This window comes from Bos indicus, chromosome 22 (assembly GCF_029378745.1).
Source record: "Bos indicus isolate NIAB-ARS_2022 breed Sahiwal x Tharparkar chromosome 22, NIAB-ARS_B.indTharparkar_mat_pri_1.0, whole genome shotgun sequence".
Taxonomy (NCBI): domain Eukaryota; kingdom Metazoa; phylum Chordata; class Mammalia; order Artiodactyla; family Bovidae; genus Bos; species Bos indicus.
Genome location: NC_091781.1, coordinates 34,019,905 through 34,047,804, shown reverse-complemented (window position 1 = coordinate 34,047,804; position 27,900 = coordinate 34,019,905). Strand labels below are relative to the sequence as shown.

The 27,900-nt window shown below is 39.6% G+C and overlaps 1 protein-coding gene across 5 annotated transcripts in view; it reads right to left on the bottom strand.

Annotated features, from left to right (window-relative positions):
* SUCLG2 (succinate-CoA ligase GDP-forming subunit beta) overlaps positions 1–27,900 on the bottom strand; it is a 515,982-nt gene that overhangs the window by 226,996 nt on the left and 261,086 nt on the right. For 2 of the 5 annotated variants that reach the window (XM_070776339.1, XM_070776341.1), the window contains exon 11: positions 13,507–14,593. The exons of the other annotated variants lie outside the window; for them this stretch is intronic. In XM_070776339.1, the coding sequence (XP_070632440.1) occupies positions 14,478–14,593 (116 nt within the window). In that variant the 3' untranslated portion in view covers positions 13,507–14,477. Of the gene's footprint in view, positions 1–13,506; positions 14,594–27,900 lie in introns of those variants that run through there. 5 annotated transcript variants of the gene reach the window in all.

The following is a 27,900-nucleotide window of genomic DNA, read 5'->3' as shown; positions in this document are numbered from 1 at the left end:
GTTTGTCTTTATTGGTTCAGACAGTAAAGAATCTACCTGCAATGCAGGATTTCCAGGTTCGATCCCTGGGTCTGGGAGATTCCTTGGAGAGGGAAATGGCAACCCACTCCAGTATTCTTGCCTGGAGAATTCCAAGGACAGTGGAGCCTGGGGGCTATAGTCCATGGGGCTGCAGAGTCATACGTGACTGAGCGAGTAACACTTCCACTTTCACTGCGTTCTCCCAGCAGCTGCCATGTTGCTGGGAAAGAGCAGATGTTAGATAAACATTTGTTTGAATTAAACTTAATTAGCTACGTTTTTCAAGCTCTAATTTTAAAATGACATTTGCTGGGGATGCTGAAGAGGTTTTGTGCTCATGGCACACTTTCAAGTACTAGAATTTTAGATATGCTTCCAAGGACAAAAAGACTCTGTAGACCCTGCAAAATACTAGCCATATTTGCAACCCGAGCACTTAAGTGATGATACATTTAAGCAGCACTTGGTCCTCTCCAGCACTCTGTTGCTGGTTGGGAAAAACTGTTGAATAGCTCAAACACAATTTTTACATACTCGGGAGGCAAAGTCTGCCATGTTCCCCTTAACCAATCATGTTTTCTGCAATTGCTGGCTTGTCCTCACACTACGCTTCTACCTAAAACACAAGTTTTTTCACCACGAAAATCTTCAACATAGATCCACATACTATTTGACATACATCACTTGAACTTAATGGGGCATAATTTCAAGTATTAGAATATTAGACACCCATACTTCAAAGGTTTAAGGGACTCCAAACAACAGAATACTCCTAATATCTCATAACTCATACTGTAGAAAAAAATAATTCCTATGTATTGAACAATATTGGGGGGTATACCCATGAAATATATACTAGTTGAGAATCACAAATTATTCCAATCCTAGGCCCAAAATTAAATTATCATGTATTCTGTGACATTACAATATAAAGTGAATGAGGAGATCTTAATATGTTATTTAAATATAGCAGTTTAAAAATATACTTTTACTTGGATCTGTGTTGACCATATTTTCTTTTCTAATTTAGTCTTTATTCTCCCAACATAGAACATTATTTAAAAGAACAGTATGCTTTACTAAGTTTTCACTTAGTGGAGATTGCAAATTTGCATTGCAAATTAAGTCAAGACCCCTAACAAAGGACTATATATAAAAATGAATTTATATCTTTTTGACTTGAACACATTCATCTACTAAGCAAAATCTACTCCAGTTTCGATTGATACAGCATTTCTGGGTAACTTTATTTTTTACTATATCAGTAACCCTTATTTACTATAGCAAATTAGTAAATAGAGTTAAGTCAGGTTTTCTCAATCTCAGCCCTATTAATTTGGGCAGGAGGATTTTTCCTTGTGGAAGGCTGTCCTGTGTGTGAGGATATTTAGCTGTATTTTCAGAGCTACTAGAAGTGAGCTGCATTTTCCCAGTTGTAACAAACAAAGTCTCAGATATTGCCAGATACCTTTGGGGGAGAAAAACTGTCCCCAGTTGAGAACCAATAAATTAAATTAAAATAAAACAAAATTAATTTATATCCTTACCATAAATTTTCTATGCATATAGATACAAACGTATGAACAAATTCTTTAAAATATTATCTCATATATTGTTACTATTCTTCTGCAGCATATATTATGAGCACTTTTTAAATTAAACTATAGTTGATTTGCAACCTTATATGAGTTTAAGGTGTATGAAATAGATTCAATATTTTTATAGATTATAATCCATTTAAAGTTATCATACTAATTACATTCCCTATGCTGTACATTACATTCGTATACCTTATTTGTTTTACAAACAGTAATTTGCTTATACATTTTGGATATTAACCCCTATCAGACATCGGAGAAGGCGATGGCACCCCACTTCAGTACTCTTGCCTGGAAAATCCCATGGGTGGAGGAGTCTGGTAGGCTGAAGTCCATGGGGTCGCGAAGAGTCAGAGACGACTGAGTGACTTCACTTTCACTTTTCACTTTAACGCATTGGAGAAGGAAATGGCAACCCGCTACAGTGTTCTTGCCTGGAGAATCCCAGGGATGGGGGAGCCTGGTGGGCTGCCATCTATGGCGTCACACAGAGTCAGACATGACTGAAGCGATAAGGAAAGGAAAATCAGACATATTGTTTGCAAATGTTTTCTCCCATTCCATAGGTTGTCTTTTTCCTTTGCTGGTGGTTTTTTTTTTTTTTTTTTATCACAGTATGGAATCAATTTTGTACATCATTGAATTAACTTGCTAATATTTTGTTGATCATTTTTGTATTTATATTAATCCCAGTTATTACTCTGTAATTTTCTTTTTTTGTTTTGTCTTTGTCTGGTTTTGGCATCAGGGTAATGGTGGCCAGATTGAATGAATCTGGGAGTCTTCCTTCCTCTTCAGTTTTTTGGAATAGTTTGATAAGGACAGGTATTAGTTCTTCTTTATGTGTTTGGCAGATTTCCTCTGTGAAGCCATCTGGTCCTGAACTTTGTTGGGAATTTTTTGATTATTGATTCAATTTCAATTGCAGTGATACTTGGGTCATTGAACTGAACAGTTGCAGTGATAGGTCTCTTCAGATTATCTACTTCTTCTTGATTTAGTTTTAGAAGATTGTATGTTTCTAGGAATTTATCCATGCTTTCTAGATTGTCCAGTTTGTTGGTATATAACTGTTTGCGGTATTCTCTTATGATTGCTTATATCTCTGAAATATCAGTTGTTAATTTCTCTTCTTTCGTTTCTTTGTGTTTGTGTCTGTATACTTGGGTCATCTTTTTTTTTCCCTAATGATCTTGGCTGAAGGTTCCTCAATTTTGATTATCTTTTCAAAAAACCAGTTTTTGGTTTCATTGATCTTTTCAGCTAGCTTTTTATTTGGCGGGGGGTGGGGGTGGTTTCCATTTTATTTCTTTACTCTGATCTTTATTAATTTTTTCCTTTTTCTGACTTTGTGCTTTGTTTATTCTTCTTTATCTAATTCTGTTAGAAAATAGGTTGTTTGAGAAGTTTTTTGTTCTTTTTTTCTTGAGGTATGCCTGTATCACTATTAACTTCCAAGAACTGCTTTTGCTATGTCCCACAGACTTTTGGATGGTTATGTTTTTATTTGCATTTGTCTTGCAAAGAGTTGACTCATTGGAAAAGACCCTGATGCTGGGAGGGATTGGGGGCAGGAGAAGGGGACGACAGAGGATGAGATGGCTGGATGGCATCACCGACTCAATGGACATGAGTTTGAGTGAATTCCGGGAGTTGGTGATGGACAGGGAGGCCTGGCATGCTGTGATTCATGGGGTTGCAAAGAGTCGGACACGACTGAGCAACTGAACTGACTGACTGACTGAGATATATTCTGATTTCCTTTTTCAGTTCCTCACTGACCCAGGATTTTTAATTAGCACGCTATTTAGTCTACATGTGTTTGTCTTTATCTTTATTTCTGTAATTGATTTCTCATTTTATACCTTGATGGTCAGAAATGATATAATGTCTTTCCTCTTAAATTTGTTGAAATTTCTTTTATAGCCTAGAAAATGAACTATCCTGGAGAACATACCATGTGCACTTTAAAAGAATGTGTATTCTGATGCTTTTGGATGAAATGTCCTGTAGGTATCTATTATGTCCAACTACTATAATGTCCAACTACTATAATGTGTATCAGGAACACTTTTTCACAAATAAGCCTGTACCTACTTCATCATTCTTAATGGTTGCATAGTATTCCACCAGTTGGAAACTATATAGTTTATTTGCTCAATTATCTGTACTTAGATTTTGAAGTTATTCCTAATATTTTCACAGACAGTAACATGACAAAAGTGCTCACTTAGTTGGCTAAGATATTTTTGGGTGACATTTTCTTTCCCTAAGAATTTTACAGATTTTGTTTCATGTCTTTTGATATTAAAAGTTGGTTATAAAGAGAAATTTAAGTCCAGTATGATTGCTTTTCTCTTGTATATTCTCATTTGCATGTTTAGGCAGTGAAAGATTCTCTGCTCTCAAAGTTGAGAAATTTGGGCTTTAAAATTAAATTTTTGTTACTGATATTTCCTGGAGTATACTGTTCTTTTCATGGTTGAGGCACAATTCTACATTCTTTTCAATGAGATTTTCTTCTGTCAATATCTTTAAATTAACTTTCATTTTCAGTTGCTGGTATCCCTTTTTCACTGCCACCAATTTTCCTTATATTGTATTATTCCTGGCTTTGTTATCTTCTCCTAAGTGCTTTAATTTCTTTATTTTCCCCTTTGCATTCATTGTGAATCATACAATCCTTCATTTAAGTCAGTGTTTCAGCTTTTCTCTCCTTTAGTATTTTTTCTTTCAGTATCTTTAATGATACAAATAACCCACATTTACTCTAGTTATGTTAACAAATGCAGCTAAATGAGGGCTTTTCAACTTTGACTCTAACGACATTTGGGCTGGAAAACTCCTCATTGTGAGTGTGGGGTCTCCTGTGCACTGTAATATATTTAAGACTTATTGAACTTTGTGACTTATTTATTAGTTCTTGAATAGTGTTGTTCTGGTCCTCTCTTGGTGTCCATAGCTTCTTTTTCTCTGTACGTCATTATGAGCATGTTTTTGTTTATTAACTGAATATTCTTCTTAGGGTCTTCCATACAATGAAGCTCTATCAAGAATTTGTTTTCTCTATCTTGAGTAATATGTTTTATGTTTTTCCAAAAGAGGTCAGTTGTCAGTTATAATAGGACATATGTTCTTCATTTTCTTGCTCATGATTGACACAGTTGATCTCTTTGTTATTGTCTTTGTTATGAAATAGTATGTGCCAATCCTCTTTGAGTCACTGTCCACCTTATCACAGATCAGCTGCCTACCTGTCTGAGACCTACAAGGTGATATTCAACTCCTTTCCTCAGTCTGTGTGCCAGTGGTGAAAATTCTAGGGGAGCAGATGGAAACTGTTCCACTGGGCCAGTGTCATCTTGATGTAATTAGTAGTGTGTGCAGTTACCATTCATGTTTCCTCAGTGATGGTGAGGAAAAATATCCTTTGGCATCAAATCATTCCTGCTTTTAGCACAGAGCTTCCAGCCATTGCTTCAGTCAGATCAAGCCAGTTTTCCCTCTTTCTGATTCACCTGTTGCCACAGAGCAGTCATTTCCAAACTCTGAAGAGGTAAAATTATGAGCATTAAGAAATATTTTTATATTTGACATTTTCAGTTTTACTGAGATACAACTGAATGCAGCACTGTGTAAATTTAAGGTGTACAGCATAATGATTTTAGTAACATGCATCATGAAATGATTACTGTAAGGAATTTAGTGAATATTTATCATCTCATATAGATACAAAGGAAATAGAAAAAATAGTGCTTTCTTGTGATGAAAACCTTTGAATTCACTCTTTAACAAGTTTCATGTATAACATACACCATGATTAATTATACTAGTTATGTTGTATGTTATATACTACATTCCTAATATTTATCTTGTGACTGGAAGTTTGTACCGTTTGACTATTGTCATCCAATTCCTCCTACTTCTAACCCTTGCCTCTAATAACCACAAATCTAATCTCTTTTTCTATGAATTTGTTTTAATGGTTTTGAATTACAACACTATGTTAAATTCCTGGTACACAACATTGTGATTCCATATTTCTAAACATTTCAAAATGAGTATGATGATAAATCTAGGTGTCATCTGTCACCAAATGATATTACTTAATTATTGACTATATTCATCACATATTTTATTTCATACCTCAGTTCAGTTCAGTTGCTCGGTCGTGTCCGACTCTTTGTCACCCCATGAATCGTAGCAAGCCAGGCCTCCCTGTCCATCATCAACTCCCGGAGTTCACTCAAACTTGTGTCCATCGAGTCGGTGATGCCATCCAGCCATCTCATCCTCTGTTGTCCCCTTCTCCTCTTGCCCCCAATCCCTCCCAGCCTATGACTCATTTTTTAACTTAAAGTTTGTACCTCTTAATCTCCCTCACTTGCTGCTCTCTTCCAATCACCCCATCCCTCTGGCAATCAAGTGTATCTATGACGTTATGTTTGTTTTGTTTAGATTCCACATATAAATTATACAGTATTTGTCTTACTTTGCTTGACTTATTTCAATGAGCACAATACTGTCTAGGTCCATCCATGTTGTTGCAAATGGCAGTATTTCATTCTTTTAATGGCTGAGTAGTATTCCATTGTGTGTATATAACATCTTTATCTGTTCATCTATTGATGTGCACATATGCTGCTTCTATATCTTGGCTACTGTAAATAATGCTGCATTGAATATAAGGGTGCATATATCTTTTTAATTTAGTGTTTAAAAATATCCAGAAGTATATGCTCTAGGAGTGTGGGCTGTGTAGGCTGTGTTATGATAGGGTTGACTACTATGGGCACTCTGATAGGTGTGGCTGGTCCTGACCCAGTGGGCTGCCAACTCCAGCCTAGTGTGAATGTTGCTGGCTACTGGTGGATGATGCTGGGTCATGGAATGGCTGGCTGCATGACTCAGAAGTCCCAGTCCTGGTGCTGTCCTGCTAGTGAGTGGAGCCCGGTCTTGGAGTGGCTGTCTGCAGATCTGTGGATCCTGGAGGTAGTGTTGGCCTGATAGTGGGCAGAGCTGGGGCCCAGGAGTTCCAAGTTTGATGACAGCCCTTTCATGAGTGGGCTGGGTTGTGATCTAATTGGCTACAGCGCTGCAGGGATCCTGAAGTTGATGTCATGCCAGTGGGGTTGGAGCTGCGACCCCACACGACTAGCTGCTTATCTTGGGGAAGCTCCAGTTGACTGGATAGTGAGGGATATCAGATCTCAGGGCTAATAAGCCAGAGGGAGTATTCCAAAATGCAACTCACACAGCATCAGTGTTCTCATGGTAGAATGAGCTCCTCAAAATGGCAATGCCCAGCATTTATGTCCTCAGGATGAGTCCCAGTTGCCTCCTCCCTCTCCAGGAATATCCAAGATCAGCTAGAGCATCTGACCTGGCTCAATCAAATTATTGCTTCCTGTCCTGGGTCTAGAAGACTGTGAGATTCTGGGTGCAAACTTTAAGAGCAGAATCTGTTTCCTATAGTCCTCTAGCTCTCCTGAAAGTTAAGTCCCACTGGTCTTCAAAGCAAGGTGTTCTGGGGGCTCTTCTGGTATAGAATTCCTGGGGTGGGGAGCCTAACGTGGGGCTTGGACCCACTGTTACTTAGGGAGAATCTCTACAGTTGTGATTATCCTCCTGTTTGGGAGTTACTTACCTGAGGTGTGGGTTTTGACCAAGACTCCGCCCCTCCTACCCAACTCACTGTGGTTATTTCTTCATATCTTTAGTTGTGAAGGATTTTTTCTGCTAGTTTTCTGCTAGTCTTCAGGTTGTTCTTATCAATAGTTGCTCTTTAAATAGTTACAATTCAGGTGGGAGGAGGTGAGCTCAGGTTATTCCTACTCCATCATGCTGGCCACTTGCCCCTTAACTATGAACATTTTTACGGCCGTTGAGCCTTACTAAAAAACTGCCCTCCAGAAAGGTTTTACTGATTACAAAACAATTGCACATGAAAGGGGTGTATCTACCTCCCTATATTCTTGCCAACCTTGTTTATTTGCTTGTTAATATAATTGGACTTTTGTAAAAAAATTAAAATAAAGCTATAAAATGCAATTTAATGTATTTCAAATGTATTCAAATAATTTATTTTTTTGAAATTCACATGCAATATCTGAAAGCTTATAAATGTCACATACACACAAACTACAATATTCTAAAAACTTAACAGAAATGTAAAGGATTCTTATTAATGTGTAAAAAGGCATCTTTAAAAGGCAATTATTAAAGCAACTATATAAAACTGGGGGCAATTTATAAAATAGACTTAAATGTTTAAGACAAAGTGTTGAAGGTAGGAAAAAATGACTTTTAAAGTAAAGGATGAAATGTTTTTCAGAAAGTAATAGCTGTTTCTTTGAAATCCAGAAAGAAAGGTTACTAACTATTCTTCCCATGAACACATGTACAAAATGATCACTGTCTCTAAGGTCACCTGATTGTGTCCATGAGATAATATAAATCAAGAGCAGGAAATAAAACCCAACTTATGCCTTTATTAACACATGCAACTCCTAATACAAGTCCTCCTACCTATCTATGCATCTATCCATCCTGAATCTAGAATAGCTTTATTGAGAATTCATATAGTATAAAATTTATCACTGAAAAGTATACAGTTTATTGGTATTCAGTATATTCAACCACCACAACTATCCCATTTCACAACATTTTTGCCATCCCAAATGAAAACCCATTAGGAGTCACTCCCCATTCTCCTCTCCTCTCTAGTTCTGGCAAACACTAATCTACATGCTATTTCTTTACATTTATGTACTGTGGACATTTTCTAAAAGTGGGATCACATGATATGTGGCCTTTGTGACTGTATTCCTTCATTTGGTTTAATGGAGGTTCATTAAATTTTTTGAGGTTTCCAGTTCATCCATACTGTAGCGTTCCTGTACTTCATTCTTTTTATTGATGAATATGGATATACACCATTTCATTTATCCAATCATAAGCTGATAGACATTTGGGTTGTTAGCACTCTCTGGAAAAACTTTCTGCAAATAGTTTAAGTTATTTTATTTTAATATATTCAACTTGTCTTTGTTTGCAGATTGTACTCTTAATACAAAGTCAAAAATTATTTTTTTGAGGAAAAATAATTACAAGGATTTAGAGTACATGAATATTCAACATTAAAATATAACTTAAACTCCAAATAAGAACCTCCAAATCTTGTAGTCCATGCAAGTCTCTGTCTGATCTCTGAGAACAGATCTCTAAATGACTGCTAGATAACGATTCTATTTCATTTCTTTCTCCTCTAGCTAGAAAAGGGCTAAAAGGGCTCCCAGTTTAAAAAAAAAAAAATGCCTCCACATACTTCCATTATGTGCACATAATGGAAGAACAAGAAAAAAATGTATTTTCTCACAGTTAACATATAAAATCTAATTAATTTTGGATTTGTGGAATTTGGCATACTGTACCTGAGAACTGCTGCTGGCCTATTTTGAATATCAAGACATGAGACAAGAGTTATGGATCTAAATTGTCCAGAAGAATAATGATACATTTAACTAAATTTTCTCCTACTGCTATGGTAACACTGTCTCAGCTTTTATCTCTCCTATCCCTCTGCCTGTTGTCTTGCTTTGTCATCATTCTGTGTATTAGAGAAGGCAGTGTATTAACAAGAAAGCACTTGGAATTAAGTCCCAGAAAGTGGCCCCTATCTTAGACTTTACTATGTGGGTATGGAAACGTGCCATTCCCATTATAGTCTATACAACTTGTCCAACTGCAGAGGACAATCTTTCAGCTTTTAAATTTTCCTTCCCAGGGCAGGGGGTACACTAAAGGGCAAAACATTCAAGTATTCAGCTTGCTAAATATCTTTGCCTCCAACATTCTTTCCAATTATCCATCACCATCAGCAGCAAAACTGTACTGAATTTAGGCTCCGACAGATTTAAACAAAAAGGCACTAGTTTTGGACTCAGAAGATCCAGAGTTGAATTCTCACCGGTCAAATATTAATTCTGTGTTCTTGGTCATATTATACCTTCCCTGAGATATATATCACCTGTAAAACATTTCCTCTGTAATAGAGGAATGAAAGATTCACAGAGATGCTAAGAAGATTAATTAAGGCAACATCTGTAAAGTTTCTGGAACACAGTAAGCACTGAATCAATGTGAGATCCTCTGACGTCAAAGTAATGCATAAAAACCCACTAGATTTAGACTGAAGGGCTATGCTGTCCAAAATGGTAGCTACCAGCAACAAGTGGCTAAATTTTTTTTTTTGCCATATGGCATGTGGGATTTTAGTTCCCGATCAGGGATACAACCACCACCCCCTGCATTGGAAGCATGGAGTCTTAACCACTGGAAGGCTAGGGGAGTTTCAGGTGTCTACTAAGACTATTACCGAAATTAAGTAATCTTTAAAATTAAGTTTTCAGTGCTATTAAGCCTCATGTGGCTAGTAGCCATATACTGGCTAGCACCAATACTTACCATCACCATCATCACAGAAGTTCTACTGAACAATGATGCACTAGAAGTGATAGAACTCAATGAAAACCAGAAGCCTAAATTCTTGCCACTAACTCTGTAACTTTAGCAGAGCAACTTTATCTCACTATGCTACTGTTCCTCAAGATAAAATGTAAAAATGCCTTTACAGCAACATTGCAGAGATCAGGTGCACTGAAGTAATTTTTCTTTGCTTTCTTACTATCTTCCCAGGACCCCAAAATTAAATTATGCACAAAAATTAGCAAGGACCACTTTGAGTATGACTCAATAGGTACAGCTCTTTGGGAGTTCAATATTCATAGCCATGATTTGATGTTATTCCAACACACCTGTAAGTAGTTAAGAATAGCATATTTCAGAAGCACACCTAGCTATGTGCAGACACTTCTTGGGGTGATGGAAAGAAACAAAGTAACATAGTTAAAAAGGTGTTCATTGGCAAATGTCCCTTTGTAGACAAATCAATTTTCATTGGGTTTAAAATGCAAAGGTCAGAGATCCTATTTTCTACTTATTTGTTTCATTTTAATGCCTAAATCTGTCTTTCCCAGATTTAGAAACAATAATCTGGGCTGTCATTGTGAGAATAATATTGTAATTTTTTTTTTTTTAATACAGAGAAGGGGTTAACAAACTTTTTCTGTAAAGGTCCAGAGTAAATGGTCTAGGGCCATGAATTTTCTATCATAGTTACTTAATTCTGCTGGTGTGGCATGAAAACCACCACAGAATGTAAATAAATGGCATGGTTGTGTCAATAAAACTACATAGTCTGTCAGGCCTACATTTGCCAACTTCATATATAGAAGGACATGGAAGAACATAGCTTTTCCTGCTCTTCTTCACAGTATTTTTTACCATGATTATATGACTTTTTTTCCTTTATTTTATTTGAACATACACTATATCCTACAAATAATCAGTTTTAAATGTTTAATTCAGAAATGTCAAAACATTTTTTCTTCTCATTTTTATTAAGACATTGAATATAAATAATATAATTCTTTAGGACAATACCTTTATTTTCATACTGATAGCAAACTGAGAAGGATGGTCATAGTATATAAACTGTAAAATAACAAATTCAATGATTCACAGATCTAATAGGGTCATTCAAAGTTTCCTACCTATTTTACTATTTCATGAGTTGAATTAAATCTTAAATAGAAAACCAAAATTGAGCTAAGAGCCTCAATGCCATTACTTCTTAAGTTCCCATTACTGTTCTAGACAAATAAATCAAGGTCAAATATTTAGATGACTCAAGCAGCATCTATTAAAAAAACCTGGTAACTTGTATGCATAGGTTAAGAATGGACTGCCAAGAAATGATGAGAAATTAATAAAATAAAATCATGATATTTCAGAGTTGGAAGAGTCCTTATAGAACAACTTGTTCAACATCATTGCTCTATGGATGATGAGTGTGGTAATCTTTTTTTTTTCCTTTCCAGGAAACACTTTCTTCTTATTAGATCCCCAGGTTTCTTACGGAATTACCCCTTCCTTTTCTTACTCTTAGCTCTGGTAGTTTGAATGAGGGTGGTCTCGTTATCAGGCCAACAAGTGGGGATTTAACCCAGAGAGGACTCATCAGAGCCCTGGAAACTCTTGACCAGAGGACTGGTTCAGAGGTAAGTTTCTGACCTAAAATCATCATCTAAATTCTGGGATATTTCTTAGAATTGCCAGGAGAGAACCAACCTTCCTTCCTTCCTTCCCTTTTCCTTCTCCCTCCCTCCTCCCTTCCCTTCCTTTCATCCTTTAGTCTTTCTTGCCCCCTGCCCCATTCTTTCTCTCTTACAGATGCAAACTTTTGAGAATATCTACCTGGGATGGCCAGCAGCCATTCTGCCACCTTGTGGAAATGGCCCATCTGAGAATGAAACCAATACAGACTAGCATCTCTGAGATGCGGAGTTCACATTCTGAGGCTCTGAGTTTCTGGATCTAGCCTTAACTGTAGCTGAAAATGTCTGCCTTTTGTAATTACAAGAACAAAACCATCCTCCCCCTCTCAACCTTTTTTCTTAAGCTTGAGTTGGTTTTTTGCCACTGCAAAAGAGCTTATACAAATACAAGAGGTTGTTCAACCCAAAGAAGTGAATGTTGGTAAGTGGGAAGGTCAGGACTTCAATCCCCTCTAAATTTGATGCTAGTTCTACGAGACTGACAGGATAGACTAGCAAACCCATTAAAATCTTACATGCAAAGCAGTTTGGGTAAAAAGTGTATATTACTCTTTAAGCTTCTTTGAGTACTGTATTTAGACTCTCACTTCCTTTCATAGATATTCTTGTTTAGGATAGGGCATTGTATAACAAATACTGATCAGATTTAAAGGAAATTATTTTTCACCCTTACATATAGTACACCTGAAGACTTGAAGGGGACATCAGACGGTCAGAAATACAGGACACACTGGAGTAGGTAATATATAGGCTTCAGATCCACACCACCAATTGTCCCCAATTCTCCTGTGTACCCTCCGTCTGTGTGGCTATGCCTTAACACATACCAGTAATTCACTCCATAAAAATACATGGAAACTGTACTGTGTTCAGCACCAGGGATACTATGCAAACCACATCAACTCAATACTTTGAGCTTCCAAGAAAACATAGCTTCCCACGTCTTTGAAAACAAAGGGCTCTTTGTTGTTATTTAACAAAATAGTCACACGAATGATTTCATTTCTTTACCCCCTCCTCCAAACTGTATTGATTAGAAATATCCATATACACAGCCAGATTAACACAAGCCTTAACAAAGGGTAAAGGATTCAAATATGTAGTTTTTGTCTAATTGATAGAAATACATTATTTCTTTTACAATACTGACTAGTAAAGCTATCAAAATCAAAACACACTTAAAAAGACACTGTTAATATTTTTCATGTACTGTGTAACAATTAATAAAGGATGTACAACCGATCTATAAAATGAGTTCTTCCTCCATGATAAACACAGATCTATAAAACAATGGTGCTTCTGTCCAGATATGAAGCTTTTGAGAACAACGTAAAACTGGTTAAAAAAAGTATGGTCTATGACATATTTGTACGTTGAGAGGAAAGCAGCTAATGTTGGAACCTGAGCCACATTAAGTGGGAGGAGATTATGTCTGAATATTTCCTACAATGCTACACGAACTAAGGCCATATTTTAACTGTCAGATATTTGTGGCACTTACCTGGGCTTTCAGGGTGTATCAAATTTTCATCCTTTGATTAAGTAATCTCCTAACAGATACAGTCACTGAAAAAGTTGAGTAGAACTGGAATAACCCTGGGACAACCCAAATTTTTTATCTCTGGCTATACTGCCTAAGACACTAGTATCTTAGTAAAAGAAAAAAAAATTGATGAGTAAAATAGATTAAAATGAGAAATACACAGATCTTAGAGTTTATAAAACAGAGGATTTTATTCAAATTTACATACAGATAAAAATTTACCAAAATTTTAACACAAACCTAAATCACATTCTTTCTCACCACAAAAATGGACACTATGCAAAAAAGCCACATTCTCTCAATTACATTTTCCCAGGTGGTAGATTCAGGGGGGAAATAGGAAGGGAGAAAAGACAGTGACACTCACAGCATAATTTGATTTCAGTGTTGTCTCATCTTGAAATGACTCAATCAGAGATTTCCATAAGAATCAATCTTCAGTTCTGATGTTAAAAGAGAAACTTCTACTCCAAAATCACAAATAAGGCTTCTGGCTTCATTTTTAGTATGAGGTAAACAGCATATTCAATATTAAGGCAAATGGTAGGATACATGTATGTGGTATTAATTATGAATCTTCCATTGTAAAATATATTTCATGGATTTTCTAAACATGTTGGAATTCAAAATAGTAAAAACTCTAGCAGTTTATAACAGCTACTTGTTTCAGTGTCTTAGCTGCACCTTTTTGATGGCAAATCTGTTCAATGTAATCTTGTCTTTTTTTTTTTTACAGCATGCATTTTTTTTTTTTTTAAACACAATACAAATGTTCACCAAAATGGCTGCAAATGAACCAGGGCCTGATCTCAAATGCTGTATACACACACACTGTTTGGCCTTGTAGACCGCTCCCCCAAATTGGCAAAACAATGGTGAGCTGACTCACTATGACAGAAAATTATGCGAATGCAGGTCATTAAATTAATAAAGGCTATAAGGGAAATTAAGCTGTCTAGATATCTTATTCAAAAAATACAGATTTAAATTTTTTAAACAAAAAACTTGAAATTCTTACTCTTCCCCTTTCCCACCCCACCTTTTTCCCCAATGGAATAACCATTTTCTTCACAGTGGTGAGAGAACCATCCCTTTTTATGGGTAAGTGCACTTCTTCCAAGGGATCAGGGCAAGGCATCACTTCTTAGCCACACTGGCAACAGCTTTCTTGGCTGCATCCTCCAGGTCGACAGCTGAAGTGATGGGGAGTCCGCTGTTACTGAGAATGTTCTGGGCCTCGTGGACGTTGGTTCCTGGAAGGGAGTGGGGGGATGTTGTACAGTCACTGTGATGGAACTGAAGGTGGTGCCCCAGGAAGTTTCATACAACCTGAAGTCGTGAGATGCCTGAGTCTCCTGTACATCCGTGCATGCTAAGTTGCTTTAGTCATGTCTGACTCTTTGTGACCCCATGGACTGTAGCCCACCACGCTCCTCTGTCCATCGGATTCTCCAGGCAAGAATACTGGAGTGGGTTGCCATGTCCTCCTCCAGGGGATCTTCTTGACTCAGGGATCAAACCTGCATCTCTTGCATCTCCTGCATTGGCAGATGGGTGCTTTACCACCTGGGAAGACCGCCTGATCTTCTAACACCATTTTATTACAACTCAGGTCATTTTTTATGATCCAGACCTGGCTATTCAGATATATTTAGATGACAAATTTATTTTTTTCCTCTTTTTAATTCAAATGCCTGGCATTAAAAAGATATTGTCTCTATTTTCTCTGGCATTAAAAAAACTGAAATAATGAGGTTTTTAGAAGATCATGAACAAAGATTAACAACCACTTGTTCAACTAGTTTGAAAGAGGAAAATCTTCTGAAATAGACGTATCTTTTGATTGGATAGTCTGAATATGGAATATAAAGAAGAAAACCTTGTGCACACAAAAATGAGCAAGAGAATGGTAAGTCAGGGTGTTAGAATGATATGGAGTACGGCAGTAACACAGGAAGATGCTCAGGATGAATCTACTTATAGCTTTTCACTAGGAAGAAAATTAAAAAACAGATTCTAATCAATATCACAGACAGGAAAGATGATGTGACAAAATCTGTATCAAGTGATAGTCCAGCTACAAAAAAAGATGAAAGGATTTTAAAGAGACTAATGGACATTTTTTTCCCTGATAAAAGCTAAAATTGCTGCTGGTAATCCACACACTCAAGTGAATTTAATGTAGTTTTGGCTCATTCCAGAAGTCCTTTGTCTTAATCTCTTGAAACAAAAGGTCTGAGTCATGAGCTAATCTGAGATCTGAAGTTAGAGAATCTGCTCACTGGCTCGAATCCACTGCCTGGAGACAGTGACAGTATTCAAAGTGTCCCTTTATGCTTCATCCTCATTCTACCTAACAAAAATGGCAGATGCCATGAAAATGAGCACTGTAACCTCTAATGACATCTCTTGGCCATTTCTGGTGGATCTGTAGCATATGCAGGCCAAACCACCCCACCTAATTGTGTTCTTCGGTGACTATTTAACATGCAAAACACCACTCCATTCTTTTCAATGTGAATAAGCTCCTGGGAGAAATGTGATAAAATTTAAGTGTCTAATGAAATATCTCATCTTACATCATCTCCAGTGCTTTTATCCAGTTAGTAAGACAGAGCCTATTTATAAACAAAGACCTTGAAATATAGGCCTTGGAGGACCTCAGAGTACAAATAAAAAGGAGATGCTTGGTCAGCATGTTTCATACCAAAGGCAAAGGCAAGAATTAAGGAGGAACAATTGAGCCGAGAAGGCGGTATAGTACTGATTCTCCTGGCACGCTAGGTCCACCAAAGCAGTGTTGAAGGGGACACTGGACACTGTGTCTTTGGCTCAAGGCTGACTCGGGGCCGCCTTACACAGGAATCTGATGAATGGACTCCATGACAAACAAGAACTTAAAACATAGGGAAGTTGTTACTTAAAATCCCTAGACTCCCATTCTGACTCTGTCATGTATTAATTGTAGTTTTGGATAAATCATTTAAATCTTTTGAGCATCAACTTCTTTATCTTCAGACATAATACTGTGATCATTTTCCTCACAATGAATATTGATTAAGCATATGTCAGGTACAGTGCTAAGGGATTTACATGTGACACATGAAAACTTTACAATGAATTTGGATAGGTCCGGTTGTACCTATTTCACAGACGAGATAACTGAGGCACAGAGAGGTTAAAAAACTTCTCTACAGTCACACGGGTTGAAAGAGGCAGAGATGGTACTTGAATCCTGTTCTAATTATGTCCTAAAGGCATACTAGTCTGTTTTCCTACCTTTAAAATGAGGAAAGTAATGCTGGTAGCATAGGTCGCCATGAGAACAAAATGAAATAATAGGTGTGAAAGCATTCTGTAAATGGCAGTCTCTGTGGCGGTCGTGGCTGGTTGTTTACCAAAGCTCCATGCTCCTCTGCTACAGTGGGGAGCTACTGTTGGGAAAGAGCTGCCAAAGAGGAACTGCAATTCCCAGGCCCTGTTCCAGGTGGGGGAGGGGGGTTGTGTGACTGAGTCCTGGTCAATACACTGTGAATAGCAATGAAACACATGCCCGTGAAGTTTCTTCCACTTTTACTCTCTGTATTCCCTCTGTTTTCCTTGTCTGCCTTCTGAAATGTTGCCAACCAGAAAAATATTAGATGGCAGCTTTTTTTCAGATGACAATGACTCCCTTAAAATCCATGTTTGGGTAACTCTGCAGAGCCAAGCACCCAGCTCCTCACCCTCTCTGACTTCATATGAATCAGAACGAAACCCCTACTATATTGCCTCTGAACATATCTGTTGTTATAGGAGTGAGCATTACATTTTTATAAAAAATTCATTTATTTTCATTGAAGGATAATTTCTTTACAATATTGTGTTGATTTCTGCCATGCATCAACATGAATTAGCCATAGGTATACATATGTCACAAGCATTACTTTAATTAACACGCTATTGTGTTAAGTGTGGGTGGCAGCTTCTAAAATGGTTCTAAGATGACTGACTGAGACTTCTAGGTGTTCATGCCCCTTGAGTACAGGCTGGAGCAGTGGCCTGCCTCTAAAGGAGAAGAATATAGCAAAAGTGATGGAAGGTCACTTCTGAGACTAAGTCCATCACTGCGGTCTTGCTTCCTCTGATTTTCTGTTTGTTCACTCTAATGAAACCAACTGCCATGCTATGGGCTATGGGCTGCCCCATGGGGAAACTCACAATGCAAAGGACTCAGGGCAGCCTCTAGCCAGCAGGCACCAAGGAACTGAGGCGTTCATTCCAACAACCCATAAAGAGCTGCACCCCACCAACTGTGTGGGTGTGCCTACAGGCAACAAGCCCCGCTCCTGCCACCCCTGCGAGGCAAGCTGCAGCAGAACCCCAGTCTTGGCCAACACAATGATTGGACTTGAGAGAGATCTTGAGCCAGAGGACGCAGCTGAGCCAGCCCTGGATTTCCCACCAAAGAAACTGTAAGATGGTCAATGTTATTTTGTGCTAAGCGGCAGCTAAATTTTGGGGCAATTTGTTTCACACTAGAACTTAACTAATGCAGATGAAAAGATTTACTATTTCATTAAGAACAACCTCAATGTGCATTTTGATTCATTTGGTAAAGATTCAGCCAAGGTCCCAGAGGCTGAAAAGTAGGACAGGGGATCAGACTGTGGTAGGTGTTGGTACCAAGCTAAGGGATTCCAACCTTAATCTGCAGGCTTATGTATAATAGTAGTGGTACAGTGTGAATCAGTCTTGACAGACACAGAATCGAATTGGTCTTTGGACTAGGAGGTCAATGAAAGTCAAAGATGGAAATTTTTATCTCCTTCAACAGAGATATGGACTTAGAACGCTCTCTCCACCTGGGCTCCAATTCACCAGAGAAGAAAAATCTACATTATGCTACAAGAGACTCAGAATTCTCCCTCTTCCTTTCTCAACACACAGCTCCCCAGACCCCATGCATCACCCCAAGAGGCAGTCTTATCTGGCTGAACATCCCTCACCTTCTAATCTACTTCTCCTCGATATGACTCCTCTTGTGGGCACAGGTCTCACACACCTACAGGTCTACACAAAGCTCTGCGTATCTGGACTGAAAGAGTTCTGCTAGGAGTGGGGATAACAACAATAAAAGCATAGAGCAGCTTTCACTTCACACAGGTCACACACTGCTCTGGGGTTCTAAGTATATTTGCTCCCCTGTTCCTCAGTAGAAACCCTGAGATAGCTGCTATTATCTTCCTTTTACAGAGGAGAGGACTGAGGCACAAATAAGTTAAAGGCTAGTCCAGTAAGTATGGCTAGTAATAGGAAGCAGTGGAATGAACATTCAAATAATGCTTGACACACCCATTCTGATACCTGAATAAGTCCTTCTTATGATTTTGTAAATATATGTCATCATCATCCTTATAACAACAACGACAAAAAATCTGGTTTACAAAGTCCTCCCACATTACTTTATTTGACCCTTACAAGGAACTTGTGAATTTGATGTTTCTAAATGAACCCGTGAGTTCAGTGTTTATAAATCAGTTCTTTTTCTTTTTTTTTTTAAGCCAAGAGTACTGGGGCTTAGTGACTGACTGGCAGAATTCAGTTTCAAAATCCTTTGCTTTCTGGACTCTATTTTGATTTCCCAGTGACTCCCGTTTGACATTTAAAACACAGAGCACTTTACCATGCATGAAATCATCAGAACCTCAGTGAGGCCATAAATTATTCAAGAACAAGGATCATGTACAACTAGGATGTCTGCTCTTTTGGCTAAACCTTCTGTCCCCACGGTCCCTGCTCTATGAGGGACCATGGCATATTCTCTACCCCAAGGCAGACCTTGACTGCTTCCAAGACACTGACTGCACCTGACCCAAGGGCGGTCCAAATACAGACCATGGTCATTAGTCCAATTAGATTTTCTCTATAGAGAATCTCAATGGGTGGTTTCCATGAAAGAGAAAGTAGTAGCATGAAAAGGACTTCTAGTCATAAGTAGGCAGATGAGAGAAAGACAGTGCAAATACGTAGAGGGTGGAGAAGTCAAGTGAAGAGACCAAGGGCTGGAATGATGTTCCTGAGGTCTGCCTCCAACTCTTCCTGTGGGCCAGCTTTATTATGGCCCCCACCCACCGAGAGAAATGTTGGTTCACCTTCCCTTCCATGAGTATGCATGAATAGTGCATACTCCTGATATGCATTATACCTCCTGATAAATGGGTTGTTCTTCCTTATAACGAACTAGCCAGTTCCTGAATTAATACCCTTTTCAGCATCCAACTTAGCACCAGATATACCCAAGAGGGAAAATGGCTGACAGAGAAACCCGTGAACCTGCAGACAAGCCTGCTATGCCCTCTACCCTGAGCTCTGCTGCCCTCTCTGCTTGGAGGACGCCATATGTCCGTGAACTATCTTTTTAAATGACATTTCTTTGGGGATGCTTTCTTGTCACCACATCTCAACCCCCAACCTAGAGTAGCGGATTGGAAAATGAGCTTCCCAAATACTTTGTACATCTAAAATCCCAGCACTTTTAGGACTGCTTACTGACATTGCTCTTGTCCCCACTAAACATAGGCTTTGGAAGGGCTGCCATTGCTCAGGTTTGCTCACCGTGTACCTCTAGGCACAGTGTCCCCCACAAAGGATGTGTCTGTGCATGGACTGAATAACCATGGACAGGCTCATCCATAAAAAGTGAACTTCAGGCAGCAAGTGTGGGTGACTCCGCTTCTGAGCACCTTGCTGGCCGATAACTCTTTATATGAGGTTGAAATAAAAAATCCAAACGGCCTCAGGGAAAACGAAGAGGGTTGTTCATGAGCTTTCTGAGTCCTTAGATGCTTTCATTGGCCCCTCTTTCTAAGAAGGGCCACATAGCAGCTGGCTGTGTTGAGTGTCCTTGAGGGAGGCTCCAAGCTGCTGCCACTTCTAGCTGTCCAGGCATATAAGGTCACTGTGCTCAAGGTTAACAACCAGAGGTGGTGGCCAGGGTAACAGAGTGGATAGGGCAGCTCCACACTAACACAGGGTCTTTCTCTCTATCCAGCTGCTCCGGCAGGGCCATATCAAAAGGCCTAATTTCTTCATAATTCCAGGATCCACTAAAGTGAATTTAATTATATTTGCAGTTACACTTCAATTACAGTCTTAATTATAAAGCACATAGTAGGCATGCTCAGAGCCAAGCAGTTTTAGAAGAGAACCTCACAGTGAAATAGGAAGCTGAGGCACAGGACTATGAGGAGAAAGAGGAAATATACAGAGGGGCCTTGGTCAAATGAAAATCTGTCACACAAGGTGGGGGGGAGGGTTGGCATTAGAAACAGGTTAAAAAAGAGAGAAACACACACAGAACAGATGAGATGGAGGACGTGGCAGAGCCAGGGGCAGGAGAGTCAAAAAGAAAGAGAGAGAGAGAGAGACCGGAGGGAGAGACAGAGGGACAAGATAAACAGAGAGGGAGAAGAGGAAAGAGACCAAAAAACAAACAAACAAAAAAGGAGAATGAGAGACAGAATGGATGAAAGAGGAGACTAGAGATTGAGATGACTAAGAGAATGAAGGACAAAGAGAGATGAAGAGTCAAACAGAGAGAATGAGGGGGAAAGAAGTGAGGTTGCCAAGTTTCTTCCACAGCAGCCCTACCCTGACCCTGCCAGCATCTCCCTTTTAGCACCCTGGTCGATTTCTCCTTGGCTGGCAGGGCTAGGGACAGGCCAGGGAGAAACAAAGCCAGGGCAGGCCCTGCAGCCCAAGGCTTGGAGAGGAATTACAAATCACTTCCTCATTTTGGTTCTGAGAGCAGCTAGAAGGGGAAGTGGGGATGCAAAGAAGATGGTGAGAAAGAACAGCCATCTCTGAAAGGAGGTCACTGGAAATGCTGAGGGGAACGGAGGGAGCCTTTAACAAATGCTTGCTAGTCTGCAGATTCTTTTTGCTAATGACATCATATGAGTATTTCAGCTTAGTTTCTTCTTGATTCACCAAGTGGCTGACACCTACTCCACATTCCCTTCCCGTCCTTATTTCTAAATAGAAACCATCATGGCTGCTAAACTGTGACATGGAATCAAGAGTTCCAAACAGACTATTTATGCCTATGCACATAATTACAGAGAAAACTGATCTCTTTCCCACATTTAAATTGTGCTGCTGGCGTTTTCTAATATTTATTAAAGGCTGGGTTTCTTTTTAATGAGGCTGCAGGACAATACTTTAAATAACCACCTGTACAGATGCTGATCAACTCGTGCTGGTTGAAGTTCAGGCACTTCTTAATATCTCCCTGTTGAAAGCCACTCAGCTAAATGGTTACCTACCACTGCAGGCTTTAAAAACAGCAATAGAGAGTCACAGGGGACTGAGTTTAAAATGAGATCTTGTTCTATTGGTAGAGATTATTATAAAAAGAACAGTAATTATTAAAATTAAAAAAAAAATTCCCATCTTTTCCACATGATTTACCACTTACTTCCTGCCACTGGGTGGAGTGAGAGAGCTGTATACAGAGATGCAAAGTTAATTTATCAAAATTTGTTCCTTGTTTTCACTACATGGGAGAGACGATAACAGTAGTGGACTCTAATTACAGGGCTTTGTTCAAAAGGTGCAGCCCCTCCCCACCACTTAGGCCAGCTTTTTATCACAGGGCTGTGAAGAAAACTTCTCTCTAGTTTTAAAAGTATTATTTTAATAGGAATTCAGCTTTTTCTTAAAAAAAAAGTTATTACAATTAATACAAGTTATTTTTAATACAATAGTTAGCACTTAGCATATATTAGGTATAATAAATGTTCGTTGGACACATCAGTAGAGGGGTTCATAAGTATCCTATTAGTTGAATCATCACAGCAACCCTAAAGTTAACATTGCTATCCCCACTCTACAAACAAGGCAACTGAGGCACTGGGGCTTAGGAACTTGCCCAACGTCCCTCAGCAAATCCCAGGCTAGAACCTAGGTTTGTCTGACTATAAAACCACACGACAACCTCGCAGTCTTGGCCTTTTAGTGCTAGAACGAATCTCAGGGCTCCTTTGGGATCAGTCTCTTGTTCTCTCTAGAGGAAACTGAGGTCCAGAGATGTGAGATAATGTACCCAAACAACCAGCAAACCATGACAGGTCTGGTTCTCAGGCTGGTGCAATGGCCTGGGGGACAAACTCAGGCTGCTTCCTCTTTTTGTACCACCTGTGAGCTGAGAATAATTTTTACATTTTTTAATCAGTTGGGAAAAAATCAGAATATTTTGTGATACATGAAAATTACATGAAATTCAAATTTCAGTGCCCATAAATAAAGTTTCAGTGGAACACGGCCAAAGTGATTCATTTACAGATCGTCGATGGCTGCTTTTGTGCTCCAGTGGCAGAGCTGAGGACTTGTGACAGAAACAGCATGGCTCATAAATCCTAAAATACTTCGACCCCTGCTTTGAGTAATTGAGTCTTTTTTTCGTTTTCCCCAGGATATGAGAGGTCAGTGGAAACAAACCAAATTCTATAAAGCAAAAGCTTCCTCCTCAAATGTTCACTGTCCCCGTGCCCTTGATCCTCCTTCATTATTCTTCCGAGTGACAATCAGATAGAGGAGGTCCATTTTCTTGGTTACACGTAAATTTAGAAAGCTTATCACATCTCTTGTGTCTTGTGATTGTATTGTTGGAAATGGAATAGTTCATTGAGGATCAGAAGCAAAGCTCCTGCTGCATCCGTGGCCCCTCATTCATCTAAGATGATGGGCATCTTACAGCTAGCACCTTGCAGGAGTCCATCCATATGGAATCACTAGAGTTGTACATAAAACCTCAGATAAAAATGAGAGCTGACAATCACTGAGACAGGGATCATTCTAGGTTATTTTAGAATTCATCTATTCCTTAGAATATCCCTGTGAGGCTGATATATTTTTATTCCCATTTCACAGATGAGGAAGCTGAGATTTAAACTTTGTTTTGGTACTGACTAGCTGAGCAACCTGGGAAAGTCACTGTAGCTGGATGAGTATCTTACTGAATACTGTGTATCCCTCATGTTTTATAAAAATTGAAGATGACATAAGATAGCCTGTGGGGCTGTATCATACATACCTACTGGCTTCAATGATTTCTTCTCACTTGGTAAGGAAAAAAACAAATGCCCAGGCTGTGAGCATGAGTAGAATTCCTATGATGAAAGCCGGAGGTGGCAGGAAGCTGACTGCCAGATTCTTTGTTTCCTTGAATGGTGTGTATGTGTTTATGATCACACAAGCAGGTTTAGGATCAGATCTAACATAATGGTTGAGGGCTTGTGACAGATGCCTATGTTCTTGCTCTCAACTGTATGAACTCTCAGATAAGTAACACAGATATTAATGTAAACCAAAGGCTCAGGAGCCTTAATGTTAAACTAGAATGGGAGGAGCCCTCTGGCAAGCAGGATACATTACAGTCTGCACCTGCTCAGGTAAGAATGTTCTAACCAAGAAGGAATGTTCCTTCACCCGAACATCTACCTGCATGTGGACTTCCCTTTCATGCCTTCCTTCAGTACACCTCATGGCTTTCAATCCCTGTATTGACATATTCTAACTTACAGTGATCACAGGGGTTTTCACAGGTAATTACGGTGGTGTGAGACTTCTGTCTGATATGCTATCTTTGGGACCCCACTGCTGCCTAAGAAGTGACGTGACATGACTGCATCACTGCACATACTCTGAATGTACCTGGGAGAAATCTCTGAGTAGACATCACTGTTAATGTCTTCCTGAAAAGAGGTTAGATTTGGAGAGCTTAATATTGCCTGTCAAATGCTTTGTTGGATCTCAATGAAATCTTCCAAAGCTGAGGATAGAAAGAGATTTAGACATAGGTACCATAGGGAGTTTCCAGAGTTCTAGGTCTTGATGCTAGTCTCATCTCTACATCAAGCAACAAACTATGTCCCACCGTTTGCTTCTGCAAAATAAGATTTACTGTGGCATAACCATGCCCATTCTTTTCTGTATTGTCTGTGCTGCTTCAGCACCATGATGGCACAGCTGAGTCATTGTGACTCAGCTATATGAACTCAGCTGTATGAATACATGGCTCACAAAGCCTAAAAAAAAATTCTGTTGTTTACAGAAAAAGTCTGCAGATCTTGTGCTACACAATCCAAATTTTTGGCCCTGTACCAGTCTCCTTTGGTGCTTCTCCAGCTTTAAGCTGCCCCTTCCTACTTCTGGTGCACAGGTTGTGATATTTCTAGGGATGAAGATCCCACCTATGATCTCTTTGAATCGACAATGGTCAGTACTTGGCTGAAGTGCCCTTACTCTCCTTACCCACATCAATAATGATCATAGAACTCTTTCTTGCTGACCGGGGCTACAGCCTTGGAATCTTCCTTGGCACAGCACTCCTGGCAGCTACTGCCAATAAATATATAGAAGGTGGCATGACATGAAAGCTATTTGTCATTCCTGTTCTAAAACATTCCATGAGAAAGTTAGTCTCTTGGCTTGGGCAGCTCTGCCTCTGGACATCCTCAAGGTGGTGCACTCTGGGACAGGCTTATAAACAGAGCATGCCTGTCACCTGTAAAACAGCACAGACTGAATCTGCTGTCTTTTCCCTCATAGCTATGCATTTTCTCTCTCTCCCTCTATGATGGCTGATAGAATACGACTTTCAAATGTTACATAAGGAACTGACTGGTCACAGAGAAAATACTCAGGGAGCAGATGGTGGTACTGTGAGGTCATAAGCAGGACTCAGGATATGATAGTCCCCATTGCTCCTTATTAAAGTGCCCCATCCCCAGCTTCTGCTCAGGAAATCAACTTGTTTTTGAAGAGACGTCCACTGCCTAGACTGGGGTGGGCACTTGACCAAAAGGCAGTCCACTCCTAACGCAGACTAATGACCTGTGATGTACCTGACAGGGCATTTTCCTTCCACGCAGGGGGCAGTCATTGGCATAATATGCCCCATCTCTTCTCTGACTGACTCCACAGTGGCAGTGGAGGGCTGTATCTGGACAAATGTATGAAAGGAGAAAGCTGGCATGGATGCCCCAGCCCCATCCTCTGGCCTTCCTTCTGCCCTGATGCTCACAGTCAGCCCAGGTCAACCTCTGCCCCCCAGCATTCTGCCCTGGGGTAGGGGAGGGAGGCCCACCCAAGTCCAGCGGTACCCATGACTGGCTGTGGACAGCTGCCTAATTTGGGGGTTAGGCAGACTAATAGCTCACTTTTAGTATACAATAAGTTACCTACTTCCACTTCTCTATCAGGAATGAAGGTGATATTTTTCCTTTGTCCTTTTTCTTATTTCTCACAGTATCAGAACAGGGAAAAATCTGTTTGGTCCCCTCAAGATCCCAATAACATGGTCTGGCTGGATGGGCTGTGGACAACAGGAGGAATGGTTATCATGGAAGCTTAAAAGATGGACAGTCTGTGGGATCTGGACTTCTAGAGAGCTGAGGAACCTGGCTGGCCCTAGTGAGAGGCTGAAGGGGTAGAGGCACCAAGAAAGAAAAAGAGGGAGTGAGAAGGTCAGAGTAGGGGGGTTTCCAAGTACATTGCCATTAAAACCTTACGCTAAACATCTGATTTACTGAGGTGGTCAGAGAATTTAAAGTTGTCACATCCATAAAGTTGAAAAAAAAAAATGTTGCATAAAACAGAGGCCATCTTCCTTAAAGGAGCCCTAGTCCTGTAATTACACTGACTGCTTCCTTGAAGTGCAGGAGGCTTTCACTTGTGAAAGGCAGCAGGTGTCCAGCATGATCTAAAGTTCAGTTAATTACACAAACTACCAAGGGGTAAAATGAGAGTTCAAATTGCCAAATACAGTAGACTCTTTGTCTGGAAACTTAAATATTAGATCACAAAAAGCTTTAACTAGCCTAATACTTTAGGTAGGTCCTGTGAGACTTGGTCTAAGGTTTGATAGTGGCAAAGTTTAAGCATTTAGAAGTGTTTATCGATTGAGACAATGAGAGGATTTAAGCCTTGTTGACAGAACAGGATTGTCTCCAATGGCTCGTTTTGTTTAACCTGGTGATGATGAATTAAACATGATGGAAGAGACACAGGGAGAAGATGCTAGCGATAAAAAGGAGGAGAGGAGACGGATGTCAACGTGAAGTGAAAATGGTCCCAGTGAAGAAGCACCCACAGGCGACACTGAAGGAGGGAGGAGACGAAGAGAGTGAGGCAGAAAGTCAGGTGAGGAATGGGGCGTGCAGAAAATGGAAATTGGAAGAGTAGGGACAGAAGAAAAATGAGAATCAAACAAGAGAGGAAGAGAGACATGCCCTGACAGAAAACATCAGAACCCTCATCCAGGAGCCGTGCTCCCAATGACAGCCACATGAGAACTGAAACGCGGCAAGAAGGGAAGATGTACTCGGGGAGGCTGGGGTGCAGGTGAGGACCAGACCCATCTCATCTTGCAGGGAGCAGGACTGAGAAAAGAAAAGAAGAAAACTTAGTAGAGAGCACAGTAGGAAAATGCAAGAAGGCAGAGGCCAGCAGTGCTATCAAACACAGAGCCAGACGCCAGTCCTGCTGGGCATCTGCACTTACTCTGCCCAGGATGGTGCCGCCACTCAGCTGGGCATCCCTTAGTCTCTGCAGTCTCAGAGTATAAGCAGCAAGCCTAGAGCACAAACCTTCGGAATGAAAACTTTTCCAAGCTAGTTGCTCATAGTCAATCTGCCATAGCTGACTTTCTGATGGGAGCCACAAAGACAATCACACTCTCTTCTCCAGGTCTCATATCCTAGCATAACTGAAGCCTTGATGAGTGGACGACTGCCAAGTAGATGGACACAGCTGAAGGCTCGGTGGCTGTCTCTTAATGCTTCAGTGCTCAGGGTTTCTTTTCCCCTTAAGCAGACCAAAGCACTGCACAACAATTTCCCTGTGTCCATGCTAAGAAGGACATTTGATGTGCATACCTCTGGCTGTGGGTCCAATCTGTCAGTATTTCAGGAAGGCTTATCAAGAAAGTGTTAATAAGAGAAACAGAAGACAAAGTTTCTGACTCAGGGATGTTTACATTCTCAATAACTTTAGAAAGTTTACGGAACATTAGTGAGATTGGAAGGATAAGAAGGGACATCACAAGGGATTCCTGTTTCTAAAGACATTTGGCAAAAGAAAAGTTAAGATGTTTATATTGCTTAAACAAAATTTTGGTACTGAGTGGAAAAACTAAATTGAGATTTGGCTATGAGAAGCAGAATCCAATCTATAGATTGTCTAGACTCATTATTACTTCCTTATGAACTTAACTTTGAATTATAATGAACACCTGTGAGAAAAGTAAATTCTACTTCAGGCATATCTGAGACACAGAAGTTAGCTGCAGATTGAAGTGGGATAGTAAGAAAGAAAACTGAATTCTGAAAAAAAAAAAAAAAAACTCCTCTGAAGGTTTTAGCAGATTCTGATCCAGCACCATAAAACTTCCCATGTGAAATACAGAGCCTTGGCTAAAACACATCTGCATGCTGAACACACCAAGTTGTCAATAAATGTCTGTACATTTCTCGGTAGGATCACAGGTTGGGCTAAACTAACCACCTAGGTAATTTCT